Below are 21,461 nucleotides of genomic sequence, written 5' to 3' on the forward strand. Positions count from 1 at the left end.
CAAATGAAAAGATGCTCATTATCACTAACCATTAGGGAAATGCAAATCAAAACCACAATCAACTCAGCCATAAAAAAGAAAGAATTCTGACATCTGCAGCAACATGGATGGACTTAGAAGGCATTAATTATGCTAACTGAAATAAGTCAAAGGCAAATACTGTATGATATCTCTTATATGTGTAATCTAATAAATACAACAAATTAGTGAATATAACAAAAAAGAAGCAGATTCATAGATACAGAGAACAAACTAGTGGTTACTAGTGGGGAGCGGGAGGGAAGGGGGCAATATAGGGATCGGGAAGTAGGGGGTACAAACTACTGGGTGTAAGACAGGCTACAAGGATGTATTGTACAACATGGGGAATATAGCCAATATTTTGTAATAACTGTAAATTGAGTATAACCTTTAAAAATCGTATTAAAAAAACACAGATACCCCTTCATACCTATTAGGATTGCTATTATTAAAAAAAAAAATCCAGAATGTCACAGATATGGAGAAATTAGAACACTTATGAATTGCTAAGCACAGTATGGTGGTTCCTCAAAAAATTAAACAAAGAATTGACATTTGATCCAGCAATTCCACTTCTGGGTATATATTCAAAATAAATGAAAGTCAGGTCTTAACCAGATATTTTTGCTGCAACGTTCACAGCAGAATTATTCACAACAGCCTAAAGATGCAAACAACCTAAATGACCATCAGTGGATGAATGGACAACAAAACACTGTATATACATACAATGGAATATTATTTAGTCTTAAAAAGGAAGGAAATTCTAATATATGCTACAACATGGATGAATCCTGAAGACATTATGATGTCTTCATCATAAGTTAGAAACAAAAGGACAAATATTGTATGACTACACTTATATGAGCTGCCTAGAGTAGTCAAATTCATAGAGACAGAAAGTAGAACAGTGGTAACTAGGGGCTACAAGAAGGGGGAATGAGAAGTTACTCCCTATTGGGCACAGAGTTTCAGCATGAAATCACGAAAAAGTTCTTCAGATGTACAGTCATGGCGATTGTACAACAATGTGAAAGTATTTAATGACACCAAACTGTACACTTAAAATGGCTAAATGGTAAATTTTATTTTATTTTATATATATATATATTTATTTATTTCATCACAATAAAAACAAAGTATTGCAAGAAATTTCAGGTCAGTACAGTTTGTATCAGCCTGTCAGTATTGATAACAGTGAGATTAAAGGTTTATACTTGGTCTCTGTGAGAGCTCTGTTACCTAGCAGGAATATGCCAATGAGACCAAAACCCAAAAATCCCTAGCTGAGATTCTATCTGGGGCTCCCTGGTTCCCAGGTGTTCTATACATGCATCTGTGGTTCCTGAGCCAGAGAAAATGCACCTTGCCCGGTCCTAAGGGAGGACAACAGAAGTCTGCACCCAGCTTCTCTGGACCTGGCTGTGAGACAGCCATTAGGTGTGACAGGTATTCGTACATTAATGCTGTTGCTATACTGTACCCTTCTCCTGTAATAAACTGCAGATTTGTAAGCACTGTCATTTTAGGTCCTATGAATCTTCTTTAACAAACTCTAACTGCTGCTATTATTGTAGATATGGTAAGGAAAGGAAATAAAATGAATTAATTTATGTTGTTGCAAGGAGAAACAACTAAGATCATGGGTAAAAGATACAAGAGGGATACTTGATATGCCTTGCAAGGTTCTGAGCAAGTCTCTAGACACATTCAGTAAACATCAAAGCAGAAGCTAAATGTCCATGTGCCATGAGATTACCACATTGGGTACACAACCTCAAGGTGCCCACTGAACCCTAAGAGCTGAGATTTTTTAATTTGGAAAGAACTTTTTCAGTAGGAGCCATACCTGTGATGTCAGTTTCCCAGCAATCTGCATTCGTTCAATTTCTGCAGGAGATTTGATCAGCCTGAGATGCTGTACCAGCTGCTGCACAGCCCGAACCTTGTTCTTGCTCCTGGCTTTGACCTCTGTCAACTGCTGCATGTAGTCACAGTGGAGCTGAATGTGAGGAGGCCTCATCCAGTCATACCACAGTGTATGTGTCTCGGCTTAAAACAGATTTAAAATAAAACAGAAACAAGAAATACCATCTGTCATAATGACTTGAACAAGAGTCAAAACTATAAAATATGTAGTATAGAACTCTAAAGGGTTGAACACAAACTCTCAGGACCGAATTAATTGAAGGATTGGATTGTAAATCATTGGAAAGGCTATTCCCTGAAAACAGCAAGATATTCTGAGACTGAACACACAGCTTTTTCTGCCCTCAAACTTCAGTGTTTTTAATAAAGATGATAGATGAGACTAAAGCTTTATGCAAGCTTTGATTTTATTATTTATTAACTGTTAAAGAACAATTATGACAATTGTTCTCCACACAACTGAGCTAGAGCATCATTAAATAACTAAACATAAAAGGACAAAAAAAAGTACTCAGCTCATGACCTTATGGTTAAAAGTGTTCCATCCCTTACAAACAATCTCAGTATTGGTGAAAGGAGCTCTCATAGTTGATAATACATGCTAATCCACACTTACCCAGGAAATCCTTTTCCATCTGCCATGTATTCTCATTACAGACAACCACAGTTCACCATTTCACTTTAGAGACCCAAGGAAATGGTCAATTTTTGCCTGAGATATAAGATGAGGCTCATTATGAAAATCTTTTCCATTTACATCAGGTCTCTATTTGTTCCTTTCTTTTTTTTCTGACAGAAACCTATGAGTAGGGGCTTCCCTGGTGGCGCAGTGGTTAAGCATCCACCTGCCAATGCAGGGGACACAGGTTTGAGCCCTGGTCCGGGAAGATCCCACATGCCACGAAGCAACTAAGCCCGTGTGCCACAACTACTGAGCCTGTGCTCTAGAGCCCGTGAGCAACAACTACTGGAGCCCACGTGCCTAGAGTCTGTGCTCTGCAACAAGAGAAGCCACCACAATGAGAAGCCCGTGCACCACAACGAAGAGTAGCCCCCGCTCGACGCAACTAAAGAAAGCCTGTGCGCAGCAACAAAGACCCAACACAGCCAAAAATAAATAAATAAATAAATAAAATAATAGTAATAATAAAAAAGAAACCTATGAGTAGTATTCATGACAATCTAAGTCTGAAGGTTTGTTTGTATGTTTCATACAATGGACTTTGGGACCGAAGAGGGAAAAAATCCTAAAAATTTTGATCAGATATGTATTAGTGGTACAATCTCCTAAATATTTTCACTTTAAAATAAAAGTGATTTTAAATGTAGATTACAGGTAAAACTCTAATCTTATTTTCAATAGAAATTTAATTGTTGTGATTTTTAAAAAGTAAAACAACCATGACCATCTGCTGTCAGCTTATAAAATCACAGACCAACCTTTTTAGGTTTTTAAACTTTCAATCTATGATCACTGGAAACAGTTTTGAAATTCTCTTTTAGAGACTGACTTCAGAAATGTTTATAAACCTTACAAGAATATGACTAAAATTTTACGATCATACATTATTTTGTCTAAAATCAAGTATTTTCCAACTTGATCATCTATCTTATTTATCAAATTCGGATCTAAGTGACTTTTGGACACTTCAAAAAATAAAATGCTTACTAGAGTTGTAGATTTGTAAGAATCACTAAGGATAGTTTATAATGCAGTGTACATTCTGAAAAGTTCCAGAAAAGGAATCCCAAAACATTCTGAGTGATCATAATTTCACCAGAATAAGCGTAGAGAAAGTGACTATCTCAAGGGGCATGAATTCAACCGTGTACACGAACCACCTGAGAATCTTGTTAAAATGCAGATCCCGATTTAGTAGGTATGGAGTGGGGGATGCAGATTTTACATTTCCAGTATCTATTATGCACTTGTAATTCTATAATGCATCACCAGGTGATTCTCATGCTGGTGATGAATAAATCATTCTTTGAGAATACTGCCCTTTTTTGAAGAGTTGGCAAAAGCAGTAAGGTAAGTAGTAATCAAAGGTCAATAGACTGGTCAGTAATCTTGAAAATCAGTAATCTTGAAAATCAGTAATCTTGAAAAGCAGCCCATGCTCATCCTCCACTTTAAAATTCTGTCTGGGATTTCAAACTAGAACAGTTAAAAGTCTCTGTGAATGAATAATCCAATGAAGATTTAGCAAATGAATAAATGAAATCTTTAAAGTCTTGTGGAAAAGATTTATATTTTTTTTTTTGGCGGTACGCGGACCTCTCACTGTTGTGGCCTCTCCCGTTATGGAGCACAGGCTCCGGACGTACAGGCTCAGTGACCATGGCTCACGGGCCCAGCCGCTCCGCGGCATGTGGGATCTTCCCGGACCGGGACACGAACCCGCGTCCCCTGCATTGGCAGGCGGACTCTCAACCACTGTGCCACCAGGGAAGCCCAAGATTTATATTCTTTTCATGGTGCCCAGGGCAATGCTGCTATGATGATTATTTTAGGAAATGAAGAATTTTGTCTAAACAGGCAAGGAAGGTCTTAGTCCCAATCTGGCCTCTGATTTGACTTCTGCTCCCATTTGTTACCTTTCAGTTTTGGTACAAGATGTTGAAATTCTTCCAGCGTATAGGCTTCATCCACTCCAGTTAGAGCTATTGCTCCATCAGTACCAGATCGGGGGCCATCCCAAAGTTCTCGACTGGGATCTCTCTGAGGCACAAAAAGTATGGCCTTGTGTGCTGGTAACTGCTTGCCGGGGAGGCTTTGAAGGACCAGAATGCTATCAGGCTCTTGGAATCCACACAGGTACAGGAAATTGTTGTCTTGGTGGAAAGTATAGGGGATATCATTGCTCATATAGTATGTAGGGTTGGACAGCAGTACCACTGTGTGGTCTGTACCACTCTGCCCTTGTGCTTCCTTGTGGATCAGAGATATTAGTTTGTGTCTGCGAAGTGCATATTCCACCTGGGATAGTCCTGGTGTCACCTCCCCTAGAAATGACAAAAAACAGTGATGCTTTGCATTTCTGTAGTGTCAAAGTACTTAAGAGAGTTTAATATTAGATGGAGACACCCAAGTTCTTTTCTTCAATTTATGCCCAATCTCCTCATAGCACATGGCAAATTAAGGAGATAACCCAGGTTTCAAATTTCTATTCCATTGCAAAAATTTGGAAGAAATGATAATTACATGTGGTCCTGCCTGAAAAATGGGATCATGACCCCTTAAGATCTCTTCCAGCTCTTTGGTTCATTCTTTTACTCATTCAATCAAATATTTACTAAACATTATTATATGGAAGGCATTGTTAGGCAAATAATCCAAGTTGCCCTGAAGTTTCAATATACAAGGTGAGGAGAAGGATCACATTTTCTGTGTAAGACTTCCCCAAAAGAATGTAAGTTCCTCGAAGACACAGAGTTTTGTCTGTTTGCTCAACGTTATATTCCCAGGGCCTAGAATAACAACTGGAATATAGTAGGCATTTGATAATTGTCAAATGAGCTATAGTAATTTTAGAGTTGAAGGCCAAAAAGCTTTCCCCAATTTCAAGAGTTAGAATAAATTTCTCCTTCTGAATTTCCAAGGCATAATAATATCTTTCTAACAGGGCTTTTCACTTTCTACCTTGTATTAACAGTGAGCTGGGTATACATAACCTATCTGATGGTCAGAACCATCTTCATATCCTTCAAAACTCTAGTAATATTATCCACCTCTTGGGGCTGTCATGAGAATCAAATTTGATAAAGCATGTGGTTCTTAAGGATTTGAAGACATCCTAGAAAATCTTTTGAAAGCTATGGATGTATTCTGTTTACTAAATGGCATGTAGGCACATACAAACATTTTTTAAAAAATTTATTTAGTTTATTTTATTTTTGGCTGCGTTGGGTCTTCGTTGCTGCATGTGGGCTTTTCTCTAGTTGTGACAAGCAGGGGCTACTCTTCGTTGCGGTGCATGGGCTTATTGTGGTGGCTTCTCTTGTTGTGGAGCACGGGCTCCAGGCGCGTGGGTTTCAGTAGTTGCGATATGCGGGCTTAGTTGCTCCGCAGCAAGTAGGATCTTCCCGGACCAGGGCTCGAACCAGTGGTCCCTGCATTGGTAGGAGGATTCTTAACCACTGCGCCACCAGGGAAGCCCAGATACAAACTTTTGACATACAATTTCAAGAGTCTCAGATTCCTGTAAGCGCACGCAAAAAACCCATATTAAGAACCCCTGTGGGACCTCCCTGGTGGTCCAGTGGTTAAGAATCTGCCTTCCAATGCAGGGGATGTGGGTTTGATCCCTGGTTGGGGAACTAAGATCCCACATGCCGCGGGGCAACTAAGCCCACAAGCTGCAACTACTGAGCCCGTGCACCACAACTACAGAGCCCATGTGCTCTGGAGCCTGCACGCCACACTAGAGAGAAGCCCTTGCACCACAACTAGAGAGAAGCCTGCATGCTGCAAAGAAGATCCTGTGTGCTGCAACTAAGACCAGATGCAGCCAAAAATAAATAAATAAACATATATATAAAAAAAGAAACTTTGTTATGAAGTGTTATGTGTTAGTTCTTTATTTTAGCCTTTTCTCCTTTTATTTATTATTTATTTATTTTTTTAACATCTTTAGTGGAGTATAATTGCTTTACAATGTTGTGTTAGTTGCTGCTGTGTAACGAAGTGCATCAGCTATATGTATACATATATCCCCATATCCCCTCCCTCTTGCATCTCCCTCCCACCCTCCCTATCCCACCCCTCTAGGGGGACACAAAGCACTGAGCTGATCTCCCTGAGCTATGCAGCTGCTTCCCACTGGCTATCTATTTTACATTTGGTAGTAGATATAAGTCCATGCCACTCTCTCACTTGGTCCCAGCTTACCCTTCCCCCTCTCTGTGTCCTCAAGTCCATTCTCTACGTCTGCGTCTTTATTCCTGTCCTGCCCCTAGGTTCTTCAGAACCTTTTCTTTTTTAGATTCCATATATATGTGTTAGCATACGGTATTTGTTTTTCTCTTTCTGACTTACTTCACTCTGTATGACAGTCTCTAGGTCCATCCACCTCACTGCAAATAACTCAATTTCGTTTCTTTTTATGGCTGAGTAATATTCCATTGTATATATGTGCCACATCTTCTTTATCCATTCATCTATTGATGGACAATTAGGTTGCTTCCATGTCCTGGCTATTGTAATATGTGTTAGTTCTTAATACTAGTACCTAACAGACTGCCTGGCTGCTAGCCCAGTGATGACTGGGTGAACGCTTCACTTCTGAAATGGAAATTATGCCTGCTTTCACTTTAGGTTCCCAGACAAAAGAACTACTAAAACAATTACTCACAAAAGCTGTATCCCTAAGCCTACACTTAACAATAATAATAGTAAAACAACACCTAATGCTTACTGAACGCTTACTACGTGTCTGTACTATTCTAATTATTTACACGTATCAACTTATTTTATCTTTACAATGACTCTATGATGTGGGGAACTATTATTATTCCCTGTGGTAGCCAGTCTCCACATGCAAGTATGGGAAGATAGCCATGAAACACTGCTGTGTAAGAAAGTTAAATAAGAAGATGGACAATATGTTCTCATTATGTTTAAAAAAAACAAAGGAGAGAGAAAAAAGAATTTAGAAAAGAATCAGAATTTTTATAGTGGTAACCTATGGAGAGTGACATAAACTGAAATTTTCTATTTAACATGATTTATTATATTATTTGAATTCTGTTTCAATAAGTATATACTCTTATAATTAAAGTCCCAAATAAAGAGAAAAAGAGGTTAAAAAAGGGAAACCATGGACAGTCCACTCCATACTCATAACCTACAATGGTTCTTTATCATCTGTCAGATCAAATTCATACTCTTAAGCCACTTTAACATTTACATTTAAATGTAACATTTTAATGTTCTCTACCAGGTGACTTCAACTTATCTGGCCAACTTTTTTTGGTAACAGCTCTACTGAGATATTTTCATACCATACAATTCGCCCACTTACAAGTGTACAATTCAATGATTTTTGGTATATTCACAGATTTGTGCAACCATTACCCTAAACAATTTTAGAATATTTCATCACTCCAAAAAGAAATCCCATGCCAATCAATAGTTACTCCCTGTTTCCTCCGAATCCAATCCAGCCCTTGACAACCACTAATCTATTTTCTGCCTCTCTGGGTTTGTCTATAGTACAGATTTCATATAAATGAAATCACACAAGATGTGTTCTTTGGTGACTTGGCCAACTTTTTTCTTATCATTCCTCCAATTATTCTGAAATTAATTCCTTCTATATCTTACATAAGTCCAACCTGTTACCTTGCTTACAGTGTGTCCCCTTTCTAAAATTTCTTCTCCCTCCAAAGCAATTCCACTCAAGACTTGGAGCTCAATATATGTTTGTTTTTAGACCCTTCTGATTCAAAAGGCTTTCTTGATTAGCCCAGATCATGTTGATTTGTTCCTTTGAATTACATTTTTTTTAAAGTCAACTATTTCATTTTCATATACACATATAGTTGTGTATAGTTTCAAACACATTATAGTTGTGTATAAATGTAATCATACCATACTCTTTCAATAGTTAAACACTTTTCCCCCATTTCTTCATTGTTTGAGACCTCACTCCCCTTCCCTCCTTCTACCCACATTAGAACCACCCCCATATTTGTAATTTAGTATGTATCCTTTCCTATTTTTCTCAATACTCATATAATCACATACACATATACCTGCATTTAGGGTTTTTTGAGTCACTAGTGTTTTACAAAAATGGGGTACTACACAGTCTTGTGTTTATGTTGTCTTTCTAACACAACAATACCTCATAGAAGTCCCTCCCACCAACTCATTTAGCATAGCTTCAACTCATTCTGCTTGATGTCTCCATATTATTTCTTGGGGGAATGTATCATAACTTCCTGATCCATTTCCATACTGGTGGGCATTCATATTATTTTCAGCTTTTTGCTGCAATAATGAACATCTTTCTACTTATATACATAGGGTACTTTTAAATGCCCTATGTACTGTTGCTTTTATTTCTGTGGGATAGTCCCAGGAGAGAAATTAGTGGATCAAAGTCCTTCGAGTTTTCTTAGTACTCATGTTCAGTACATGCAACTCAGCTGTTTATGATTACTTTGGAACTGTCTAGATGTTTTACCTATGCATAGTTTATCTCTCCAGAAAATTCTGTAGTTCTATCCCATTAATAATTTTTTATTTAACTTTTATGTACCTACAATATAAAAATTTACATTTTTATTAACAAAATTGGTAAGAAACAAAAGAGATAAATAAGAGAGGGCCTTACAGGCCAGGCAAAGCAACAGAGTTGGTCCTAGAAAAGCTCACATCACATTTCTTTCTCTGAGGATTGAGTTGGGTAAGAGTCCCCTAGGGCTCTAGGGCAGAATATCGAACTTTATACCAGAGCCCAAGAACAGCTTAACTATTTATCTCCCTGATAATTATTCATGTTAAGTCTGCCACTGTTACTCAATATTGGAAATTTCCTAATTTACCCAAGCAGCAAATACTCTTTTCTAAAAGCAGACGCTGGTTAAAATTGGTGGATTATCCAACTTTTCCTTTCTGTCATTTTACTTGGTCCCTATCCTGTGCTTTGCTTTTGGTCATTTCCCAGCTACGGTCCATGTAATAAAACTAAACTTAAAAAATCAATTCATTGTGTTTTTAAAAAAACTTTGGAAATAAGAAGAAAATTCACAATATTAATGATATTAATTAATGTGTTATCTCTCATTTTCATTAATAACAGAGTATACATATATGTATATTAGGAAGTAACTTCTGAAAAAAAGATAAAATTATTTAAAAATCAAAGCAGGATTGCAAAACCATCTTTTTCGCCCTTCAAAGCATTCCTCGTTGCTGAATCTAATTTCATACAAATGACTATGTGAGAAATATTTATTTAAAACACTGACTACATTTTCCCAAGCTTACTAATTGTAAACACTATACAGTGACCATTAACTATATGCTTCCAAACCTCTGAAATTTCGAAGAACTCTTCATCACAACAGAAAAATTATCCAGGGAAAGACACACCTTATCAACTGAAGGAGGGAAAAAAAGTGTGATAAAGCAATGAACTTCAACCCTAGAGGTAAACCTGGCAGTTGTTATGGCCTTTGATCACAGAACTAACCATTATAGTCCATCTAGCCTGACTTTCTTCAGATAAAACTGCATCTGAATAGACATTCTGGTAACTTTGTCAAATTGTAAAGTATTAAGAAGCAAAGTCAGTATTTTGTCATGTGGAGTCAATTAAGGATAGAAGGGCTACTCTAACAAGTTATTTAATCAACCAAATGCCTAGATGTCACAATCTGGACTCTGTAAATAACAAAGTCTCACAATCAATCCTGAGACTGTGCAGCCAAGAAGAAAAGCTCTTCCAGGACATCTAGGATTGGGCCTCTTGAGAGAATAAGAAAAATGTTCTTCATATTTTATCAGCCAGGCAGAAAACCCAGAGAGGAAAAGTTTTATGAAGACAGAAAATGGATGGAAATATGCAAGTCTTTGCTACAATCTAGGTATGTATTTTAATTATTTCCTGAAACTAACTAGGTTAGGATTTTAACGTGGCCTGAAGCAGTGTCCTTGAATTCTGTTTAATATTAGGAGTTTTTTATTGTATATAAGGAATTAGTGCATAATATGATCTATTACTATGTAGTTGGAAAATGGGGGTAAAGAAAAAGCTAATAAACATTTCCTTTATAAAGTAAAACACAGACCTCTCTGAAAAAAATGAAATGATCAAATAAATAATTTAAAAATACTCTCAATGGATTTTATTTGCATATACTGAGCAAAACAAGCCAGACAGAAAGGGTTCATACTGTATGATTCCACTTACACGAAACTCAAGAACAGGCAAAACAATCATGTTGATAGAAAGTAGAGCAGTGGTTAAGGATGGAGGTGGGGACTGACTAGAAGGGTATGAGGGGACTTTCTGGGGTGATGGAAATGCCCTATATCTTGAATGGGGTATGGGTTATATTGGTGTACCTTTGTCAAAACTCACTGAATTGCATATTTAAGCTCTGTGCAATTCACCTAATGTAAATTTTATCACATTAAAAAAAAAAAAGTACAGCTGGCCCTCCATATCCATAGGTTCTGCATCTGGGGATTCAACCAACCACAGATCAAAAATATTTGGAAAAAAAATTCCAGAAAGTCGCAAAAAGCAAAACTTCAATTTGCTGTGCATGAGCGACTATTTACATAGCATTTACCTTGTATTAGGTATTATAAGTAATCTAGAGATGGTCTATAGTATACGGGAGGATGTGCATGGATTACAGTCATATACTATGCCATTTTAGGTAAGGGACTTAAGCATCCGCAGATTTTGGCATCTGAGAGGGTCCTGGAACCAATCCCCTAAGGATACCAAGGGATGACTATACCACTCTCTAAAGCTGAAATAACTTTTACATCAAGACTTCTCTCACTTGAATTTCTTCTTACCAAAAATATTATAGCCAAAAAAAGACTTAAAAAAATTCCCATATAGTATTCTTTGGCATGGGTGTTATGTGCTGTTTTGTGGTTAAGTGTGGACTCAGACTTTTGCTGAGTTGGAATTCTGGCTTAACAACTTACTGAGTGACTTGGGGAGAGCTACCAAACTGTTCTGTGCCTGTGTCCTCATCTGTAAAGTGGAGATAATAATAGCACCCACTTCACAAAGTTGTCAGGAGGATTTAATAAGTTAATGAAATACTTCGAACAGTTAGCACTATATAAATATTAGTTATAATTATTACCACATAAATAATTTACACTTGAAGAGGTTGTCATGCTGGTAATACAAAGCCAGGTAGGATCTTGAAAGAGTAAAATTTATAGGGATGATCATTATCCCTATCAAAGTAATTATTTACATGAAATTATCTGGTTTTCTCACACAATGACAAGAATGAGTTTCAAGTGATTCAGGAGCTTTTTTTTGTTTTCTTTTCTTTTGTGGTACGCGGGCCTCTCACTGTTGTGGCCTCTCCCGTTGCGGAGCATGGGCTCCGTACGCCGCAGGCTCAGCAGCTATGACTCACGGGCCTAGCCGCTCTGCGGCATGTGGGATCTTCCCGGACCGGGGCACGAACCCGTGTCCCCTGCATCGGCAGGCGGACTCTCAACCACTGCGCCACCAGGGAAGCCCTATCTGTATTCTCTAATTTGTCTATCATATATATGGAACTTGTATAATAATTAGGAAAGGGACTGAGATATTTTCCAAAAGTTTAAAGTACTGGCAAGTACTGGGGAAATATTCCAAACATGAAACCTTTTGGAGCAAACCACATAATAGAAACATACTTTTAAACCCAAAACTAACAAACTGACCTTGGCTTTGTAAAAGAGATTTAAAAAAAAGTATTAAATGCCTCTTAATATTTCTTAATAATTGACTCTTCCTCCACCCCTCAATTATTTTAACACTTCTGTAAGTTTTGCTTCTCTACATGGAGAAAGATAAGTGATTAACACTTTGGCTATTGTATATCTGGTGGTTTCTTTAACACTGATAATTCTCTTTTAAAATTCTATCTACTTCTATCCCTTCTCACTTACCCCAATCCCTATTGTACAGGAGAATAAAAATTATGATAGGTGGGCTTCCCTGGTGGCGCAGTGGTTGAGAGTCTGCCTGCCGAGGCAGGGGACACGGGTTCATGCCCTGGTCCGGGAAGATCCCACATGCCACGGAGCGGCTGGGCCTGTGAGCCATGGCCACTGAGCCTGCGCGTCCAGAGCCTGTGCTCCGCAACGGGAGAGGCCACAACAGTGAGAGGCCTGCATATCGCAAAAAAAAAAAAAAAAATTATGATAGGTATTCCTTTTCCCCCATAGTTTATATGAACATATGTATATATATGAACTTGTATGTGTGTATTTATTTACATTCATTTTTTACATAGTTAACATGCACATAACACAAATAACAGTCTAGATACAGAGGCCATCATCTTGACAATATGATTACTAGTTTCAAGGCCTGGAAAATGCAGCTCACCATGTAAAAGTATCTCACCACGAGAAATCAGTAATTTTCAAAGCTGGTAAAACTTAGTATTAAATTGAAGCTACAGGTAGGTTGATTGGATGGAGAAATACTTAAATTAATATCAACTGTATTGCTATTAAGCTTACCTTACAGCTTTGAAAAACTCTGATTTCCTGTGTGTTTCAGTGGTGAGCTGCATTTCCTGAGTCTCAGCCGACTTCCCAGCAGGAATTCCAGTCTGATGAAGAATCAGCAAAAGGAAGCCCTCACTGAGAGACACACTGGTATCATTCACTGAGTGGAGACAGTGAAAGAGCAACATATTTCCAAAGGCAATTTAGATTATTAATATATATGCTTACACAGTAAATACAGATTTAACTTCGCATGGCAGAAGCAACAATTAATCTCCCTTGAAAACCTGACTGCTTTTTCTCCAAAGCATTTGGTTTTACCCTGCCTACCTCTTTGGGATGATATTCATTCATCATAGTTCATCCCTTAAGTGTCTTTAAAAAAAACAAAACAAAACAAAAAACCTTAGGTATGAATTTGAACAATAGTGATGACACATCTTCCAGCAGGAACGCTGGAATCTTAAAGTAGAAAAAAAAATTAGTGAAGTAAACCTTTATCAACTTTTTGCATCACCTTTATCACTGTTATCACTTCTCAAAGTTGTGACAATCACATCTGGAAATCTTGTGTAACCTATATAAAAATATTTTTCTTAATATTGACATGAGCATTTAATGCTTTCAAGAAAAATGTTTCCTAAAGTGTCTTTAACACAGTAGTTCACAAGGAATCAATAGTTAGAACACAGTTCTAGACACCATGTTTTAGAAAGTAACAGAATTTTTCTTTAAAAACATCTTGAAATACATACTTTTCACTGATACTTCTGAATTATAAGGCTAATCGTATTTATTGCTCTAGATGGTGCTGTCTATACAGTACTATTAGCCACATGTAGCTGTTTAAATTTAAATTAATTAAAATAAAAATTTTAAAAATTTAGTTCCTCAGTTGCACTAGCAACATTTTAAGTGTACAGTAGCCACTTGTGTATAGTGGCTACTGTATTGGACAGCACAGCTCTAGAACATTCCCACTGCTGCAAAAATTCTATTGGATAGCACAGTTCAAGACAAAGCCCCTAAAGAGAGAGACAGTCATTACAGTTAAAAGGCCTTACCTGGTCTGAGGAGGTGTGGGTGTGTAAAGGGGCTGGGCTGGCCTAAGTACCGGTTTGGAATCCTCCTCTCTGGGATGGGCTGCAGGGAGTACCTTCGCTGTGAACATGACATGCATCCTGAAGGAGAGATAAAGAGGATGAAATGGAATAGTGTACCTAGAAAGTCCCGACAGTATATACACATTTATCTACCTCCAGCAGTAGGATGCTTTAGAAAAATGCAAATTAATATCTCCTTCAGTATTTTTATGGTCCTTCCTGTGGGCCAGCCGGAGCCTGTGTTGGGCCTTAGGGATACAGAAATGAGATTATCTTTACCTTTAGTGACTTTAGTCTACCTGAATATAATAGAGGTATATATACATACAGTATGATTAACGTATGAATAGGAGCTATGGGAACAGAAGAAAGACAACAAACAAAAGCAGGGGAGGGGGTAGGAAGTATTTCATTGAGGTAGTGTTATGCTGTGTCCTAAAATTCAGAAAAAGAGAATTAACATTTTTATTGAGAATACATGAAGTTTCAGAAAATATGCACATCTTATCTCATTTAATCTTGGAATGTTAGAGCTAGTGAAATGTCTGAAAAATGCTTAATCATATTTAGCCCATAAGAAGTAATATTATTAGCATTCATTCAGCAAGATTTATTAAGTGTGTGATTGGCACATGTTGGGAAAGACACAAGAATAACACAAGACTATTTGTCCTGGTCTGGAAAGAACATACAGTCTAGTGGAGGTGAGACAGAGCAATACTACATTGTGAATGCAGTGGTGGATTCATACACAAGGTTTTTGAGAGCACAAAAACTAACACAACGCTGTGGGACGGGTACAATGACGATAGGACACAGTGATCTGGGGAACAGAGAAGCACACAACAGGCGCTTGTGTGAGACTGCAGAAGTAGAAATGCCTACTCTGAGTAGGAATTAGTCAGTGAAAGTGACAAGGGGAGCTGAAAGTATCATGAATGAGATTATGAAAGGGAAGGCATAGAAAGCAGCACATTCACATGTGCCCATGTGTGCGTGTAGAGGGAAAAGGGATAGAAAGAGAATTTCAGGTCAGTGTTGCTGCTGGTGGGAGAGGAAAAGATCAGCAAGGTAAGGATCAGACCATTGAAGGCTTTGTACACCAAACTAAGGAATTAGATTTTTAACTGTTACGTGAGGTAGGCATTATCATCGCCTTCTTTTTTTTTTTTTTTTTTAACAGATAAGGAATCAGACTCAGAGAAGTAATTTGTGCAATGTTACACAGTTAGTACTAGGGAAGCTGGGACTCAAACTCAGTTTAACTTCAAAATCTTTGCTCTTATCCCTCTACTCTGCCACTCAGTAAGTCTTCTCTGCTAAATCCCAACAATACAATTAGTACTGTACAATCTCCCCGTGAACGTACAATCACAACAGCAAAACACGGTAAGTCTGGATCAAGTTAAAGGTTTTAGTAGGGATTATAAAGCATGAATGACAGCGTATGTATTTGGAGAGTTAAGAAGTCTTAAACATTAACTTTGAATTAAATTTACAAAGGGTTATTAAGAAAAATTATAGCTTCTTGAATGATTAAAAAGACAGAGAAAATGGTACAGGTTTCCAGGCAGTATGAAAATACAGTTAAGAATAGTGGAAAATGAGAAAAAGGACAAAATATTAAGTATTTCCTGGAATCTGTCTTTAGAAAATGTACAGAATACATATTAAGGAATATGCCCAGTCTACACAGGTTGAAAGCTTAACAAAGATGAGGCAAGCAATTTACAAAAATACAGAGAAACCTGCTAAGTGACACCACAGGGAAGCAATCAACAAAGACACTACCAGACAAACAATTCAGCTTTTTCCACATAAGTTCTAAGGCAGGTAGGGGTGGTAAGGTATGGAAGGGGGAATCTATAGATTAAGTAAGCCTTAAAAGACATTATGAACCAACTGTAATATGTGAACCTTAACTGGATCCCGATTCAAGCAACAAACTGTAAAACAAATACATTATATTTATGAGGTCACTGGAAATTGGGAGTGATTGCATATTTGATGGTATTACGGAAGTAATATTTGTTTTAACGTGTGATAATGGTGTCGTGATTATGTTAAAAAGAAACTTATCTTTTAGAGATATAAATAGAAATATTTACAGATGAAGTGATATGATCTCAGGTTTGTCTCAAAATAATATGGGGGTGGGGTGGATTGCGGAGAGGATGAATGGGGATTTGAATGAAACAAGACTGGCCATGAGTTGATAATTATTGAAGCTGTGTGATGGGTACATCAGAGTTCATTATACTACTCTACTTGTGTATATTTTTGAAATTTTCCATAATAAAAAAGTTGAAAAAAAAAAGAAGATGAAGCGACCATAGAGAAAAATGAAGGAAATAAGCATGTACTCCGGAAGGCAATCTAAGACAAAGAATTAAAGGCAGCATGGTATAGTAGAAAAAAGTGCTAGTTCTAGTTTAGTTCTACTATCTACATGACCTTGGCATGTTACATAACTCCTCTGTACTTATTTCTTCACCTGTGAAATAAAGCCGTTATATTAGGTAGTAGCTTTCAAATTTTTAAAACCAAAACCCACAGTAAAAATATATTTTACACAGTAACCTAGTATATACAGACATATATATGTATAATGTATATAGAAATTTCACTAAATACTATTCTTTCTGTGACTGTTATTTTTGCTGCCCTATTCCATTAAAAATAAGCTTGCCTCAGTGCACTAACATGATTTTATTACTGCAGTGTCTTGAATGGTGGCCCCCAGAAGATACGTCCACATCCTAATCTCCAGAACCTGTGACTGTTAATTGGAAAAAGGGTTTTTGCAGATGTAATTAAGGAACTTGAGATGAACGCATCATCCTGCATTATCTGGGTTGATCCTAAATCCAATGACATGTGTCCTTGTAAGAGAAATGCACAGGGAGAATTGAGACAGAAGAGGAGGAAGCAATGTAACCATGGAGGCAGAAACAGAAGAGATGTGGCCACAAGCCAAGGAATATGTATAGCCACCAGAAGCTGGAAGATGGGAAGAACGGATTCTCTCCTAGTGCCCCGGGAAGGAGTGTAGCCCTGCTGACACATGATCTCGGGCTTCTGGCCTCCAGAACTGTGAGACAATACATTTCTGTTTTAAGCAGACATGTTCGTGGTAATTTGTTATGGTAGCCTCAGGACTAATACAATGACTTATTAAGGTTGAAATAAATATGTCAAGTGCTTGATTATTTTTTCATAGTTCACAAATTCTTCATTTTTTCAAACCAAAACATGGAACAACTGAGAAGTAAGTTATTAAAGCTCAGTAACCCAGAAGTCATATTATGCAAGAGGTATGCTGTGGCCATAAACAACAGCTCCCACTGGTTTATAAGGCACTGTTTGAGGCTTCCAGGAAAATATAGGGGAAATAGTCCAGAGGGTTAAGGATGGTCTGGTATGACTCTGGACTAGCTCCGTTCGGAAGATCTAGTCCCTACTCCAACCCCATAATGACACCACAATGCAGCCCTCCCTGACATAAGCTTGTAACTCTGCTTGCCATATAATCAGTATCCTAATGTGGCCTAGCAGTGGTCCATGGTAATAACATTGTCTTCAATGTAAAAATGTGCCTATCTGCAGTCACTGCCTCTACCACCATCACCAGCAGAGCCTAAGCTGAGAGGAAACCACGGTTCTCACTACCCTGAGCACCCCTTTCCAACCATCTGTTACAACATGGTGGATTACTATGAAGTTCTAGAATTGCAGAGATATACTTCACCTGTGGACATTAAAAAGGCTTATTGAAAAGTGGCACTTAAATGGCACCCTGATAAAAATCCAGAAAATAAAGAAGAAGCCGAGAGAAAATTCAAAGAAGTAGCTGAGGCATATGAGGTATTATCAAATGATGAAAAATGGGACATTTATGATAAATATGGCAAAGAAGGATTAAATGGTAGAGGGAGAAGTCATTTTGATGATTCTTCTGAGTATGGCTTCATATTCCGTAAGCCAGATGATGTCTTTAAAGAAATTTTTCGTAAAAGGGACCCATTTTCATTTCATTTCTTTGAAGACTTGCTTGAGGACCTTTTTTTTTTTTTGAAGACCTTTTAAATAATCCAAGAAGCTCCTATGGAAGCAGAAACAGAGGTGAAAGATCCTTTTTCTCTACATCCAGTGAATATCCAGCTTTCGGGAGATTTTCTTCATATGATACAGGATATATACCATGTGGTTCACTGGGCCATGAGGGCCTTAATTCATTCTCTTTCCTGACATTTGACGACAGTGGGATGGGCAACTACATATCTGTTACAACTTCAGGTAAAATTGTTAATGGCAGAAATACCAATACAAAGAGAATTATTGAGAATGATCAAGAAAGAGACAAAGACAATGGTGAGTTGAAGTCCTTTCTTTTAAATGGTATGGCAGATGAAGAGAGCTTTGCTGAAGAACGCAGTTGGAGAAGATGGTCATTCAACAATTATTCACCAAAGTCCTGCAGCCCCAAACATGTATCTCAATATACTTTTACAACTGGAATCCCTCTATTTTCTCAGCAGGATTCAAAGAAGGTGGTAAGAGGAAAAAAAAAGCAGCATAAAGAGGTACAGAAGAAGAAGTCAACTAAAAGGAATCATTAAATTGACTCTTCAGACACATTATGTTCATATAACATTTGAACACAGCTCTTTATGTGTTTTTTTTTAATTTTTATTTTATTTATATTTTTATACAGCAGGTTCTTATTAGTTATCCACTTTATACATATTAGTGTATATATGTCAATCCAATTCATCACACCATCTTTGTGTGTTTCTGTTAGAGTTTTGCAGATAATATTTGTTTAATACCACACTAAGATTATGTTTTTAACGTATTTAGCAGGACTGTAAACATCTGATGAGTGGCTGTTTGGATTAGGTATGTTAGAAAAAGATGAATTTGTGAACAGTGATACTAAGAATTTAGAAAACAGCAAAGATTAATGAGTTTTGAAATTTTAGCTAAGGTAGACAGGAAAAAGATCTAAATGAAATGAAGGAGTTAGCCATGTGGATATTTGGTCAAAGAAGATTCTAGGCAGCAGGACTAGCAAGTGAAATGTCCCTAAAGCAGACTGTGTAAGGTGTGTTTGAGGAACATGGAGATCAGTGTGGCCAGTTATGAGAGCAAGTAGATGAAGTAAGAAAGGTAACAGAAGACCAGATTATGCAGGGACTGCTAGATCACAGTATGAACTATGTTATAATTGTCAGACAGGAAGCCAATGGAGGCTGTGAGCAGAAGAGTGACATAATCTGACATACTTAAACAGGCCTATGCTGGTTGCCATCATTAAAAACAGACTCTAAGTAAGCAGGGGTAAAAGCAGGGAAATGCAGGCTACTGCCACAATCCAGGCCAGAGACTGCAGTAGCTTGGCCAAGGTGGTGGAGGCGGTGGTGGTAAAGAGAGATCAGACTCTGGATATATTCTAAAGGTAGGGCCAAATGGAATTTGCTGACAGACTGGATGTGGGGTATGAGAGAAGTCAGGATTTTTGGCCTTAGCAACTGAAAGAAGAGAAGTGCCATTAATCTGAGATAGGCCTGGAGGTGTTAAATTTTGGATGTGCTACATTCAAGGTACCCGAATTTATTAAGCAACAAAAAAAGAATTTCCTACGTTGACTTGCATCCTGCATGTTCCCTGTCATTGAATTCTTCCTTTTTTTTAAACAAACAGATCTTATTGATCATATTAATCTTTTATCTTAGAAACATAATTACTATAAATTTTAATGTGACTAAAAGATGGGAGCAAATAACCTAGTAGCACTTAAAACCCAACCACCTTTTGAAAAACATAGTTCAGTGATATATAGCAACGCAACAAATTTTGAAACCAGAAAAAATTCTAGGATCGACTTTTTTTTTGTTTTTTTTGGCGGTACGCGGGCCTCTCACTGTTGTGGCCTCTCCCGTTGCGGAGCACAGGCTCCAGACGCCGCAGACTCAGCGGCCATGACTCACGGGCCTAGCCGCTCTGCGGCATGTGGGATCTTCCCGGACCGCGGCACGAACCCGTGTCCCCTGCATCGGCAGGCGGACTCTCAACCACTGCGCCACCAGGGAAGCCCTAGAATCGACTATTTTTAAACGACTGCTAGAATAAAGCATGAGCTCTTGTTTTGTTTGATTGTTAGTTGGTAGGTGGGTGGGGAGGAAAGTTCATTTATTCTACAGGAGAGACTGGGGACAATTAGCATTTAATGCTTATTTGCAGAAAATAAAATCATAAAAGCTCAGAGTATTTTAAGTGCCACTTATATAAAATGTGACATTTAGTAGAATTTATTTATTGTTACACATGTGGGACTAATCAGACTTAGAAAAAAATGCAATTTTTCAACAAAAGCAAAAACCAGTGTCTCTGAAAATTTGAGAATGCAATAACATGCCCTCTGGTCCATTTTTTATTTTATTCTTAACAGATAACTAAAAATTCAGATTTAATCTTATTCAATAGCTTAAAAGTATTCGTTTCCTACTGCCTAGAGGAAAAAGCTCAACGTTGCTTAACATAATATACAAGACACTCCACGAGCCAGCCACCAGCTTTCTTCCCAACTTGACTTTCTATCATGTGTCTTCTTACACATCTCATGCTTGAGCCCAACTTTTCCCAAACTGTGTTCAAAGGGATACCAGTTCAAGACTCACCAGAGAAAAAGGGCTCCATGGTCAAATACATTTTGCAAATTAATGCCAAAGACATTTCCCTCTTAGAGACATGGAAATAGTCTATTATGAGCACTATAAAATGCAGCATTCCCCATACTTATTTGACCACAGAACCCTTTTGGTGTAACAGCTACTAACATGCCCAGCAACATATTTCAAAAAAGCTCCAGGCTTATTAATGATGCAAAGCTTTGCACCAGTCATTCTGTTTCAGAGTTCTGGGCCTTTGCATTCATTCTCTCTGCCAGGATGGCTCCATCACTCTAGTTGGCTTGGTGAATTTAAGCCTTCTTTCAAGTCTCAACTCTCCTAACCTTTGAAGTCACGCCCACATTTCCTCTTTGCCCCTCTCTGCCCCCAGAAAATATCAACACTTTTTCCTTCTCCCCACAAGTATGTTACATTACAATTACTTGCTTGCTTATTTATTTATTTATTTATTTATTTATTTCGGTACGCGGGCCTCTCACTGCTGTGGCCTCTCCTGTTGCGGAG

The 21,461-nt window shown here is 37.8% G+C and overlaps 2 protein-coding genes across 2 annotated transcripts in view; one reads left to right on the forward strand and one right to left on the reverse strand.

Moving 5' to 3' along the window:
* XPNPEP3 (X-prolyl aminopeptidase 3) overlaps positions 1–21,461 on the reverse strand; it is a 56,729-nt gene that overhangs the window by 32,437 nt on the left and 2,831 nt on the right. Inside the window, exons 2-4 of the mRNA XM_065887439.1 lie at positions 14,227–14,343; positions 4,549–4,956; positions 1,871–2,073 (exon numbers count right to left, since the gene is read on the reverse strand). Of these exons, the coding sequence (XP_065743511.1) occupies positions 1,871–2,073; positions 4,549–4,956; positions 14,227–14,343 (728 nt within the window). The remainder of the gene's footprint in view (positions 1–1,870; positions 2,074–4,548; positions 4,957–14,226; positions 14,344–21,461) is intronic.
* On the forward strand, positions 17,968–18,884 carry DNAJB7 (DnaJ heat shock protein family (Hsp40) member B7). Its single transcript, XM_065887650.1, is given in 4 exon segments — positions 17,968–18,312; positions 18,315–18,750; positions 18,753–18,831; positions 18,833–18,884. Coding segments are annotated over 4 exon segments (912 nt in total).

This window comes from Phocoena phocoena, chromosome 11, assembly GCF_963924675.1.
Source record: "Phocoena phocoena chromosome 11, mPhoPho1.1, whole genome shotgun sequence".
Classification (NCBI taxonomy): Eukaryota; Metazoa; Chordata; class Mammalia; order Artiodactyla; family Phocoenidae; genus Phocoena; species Phocoena phocoena.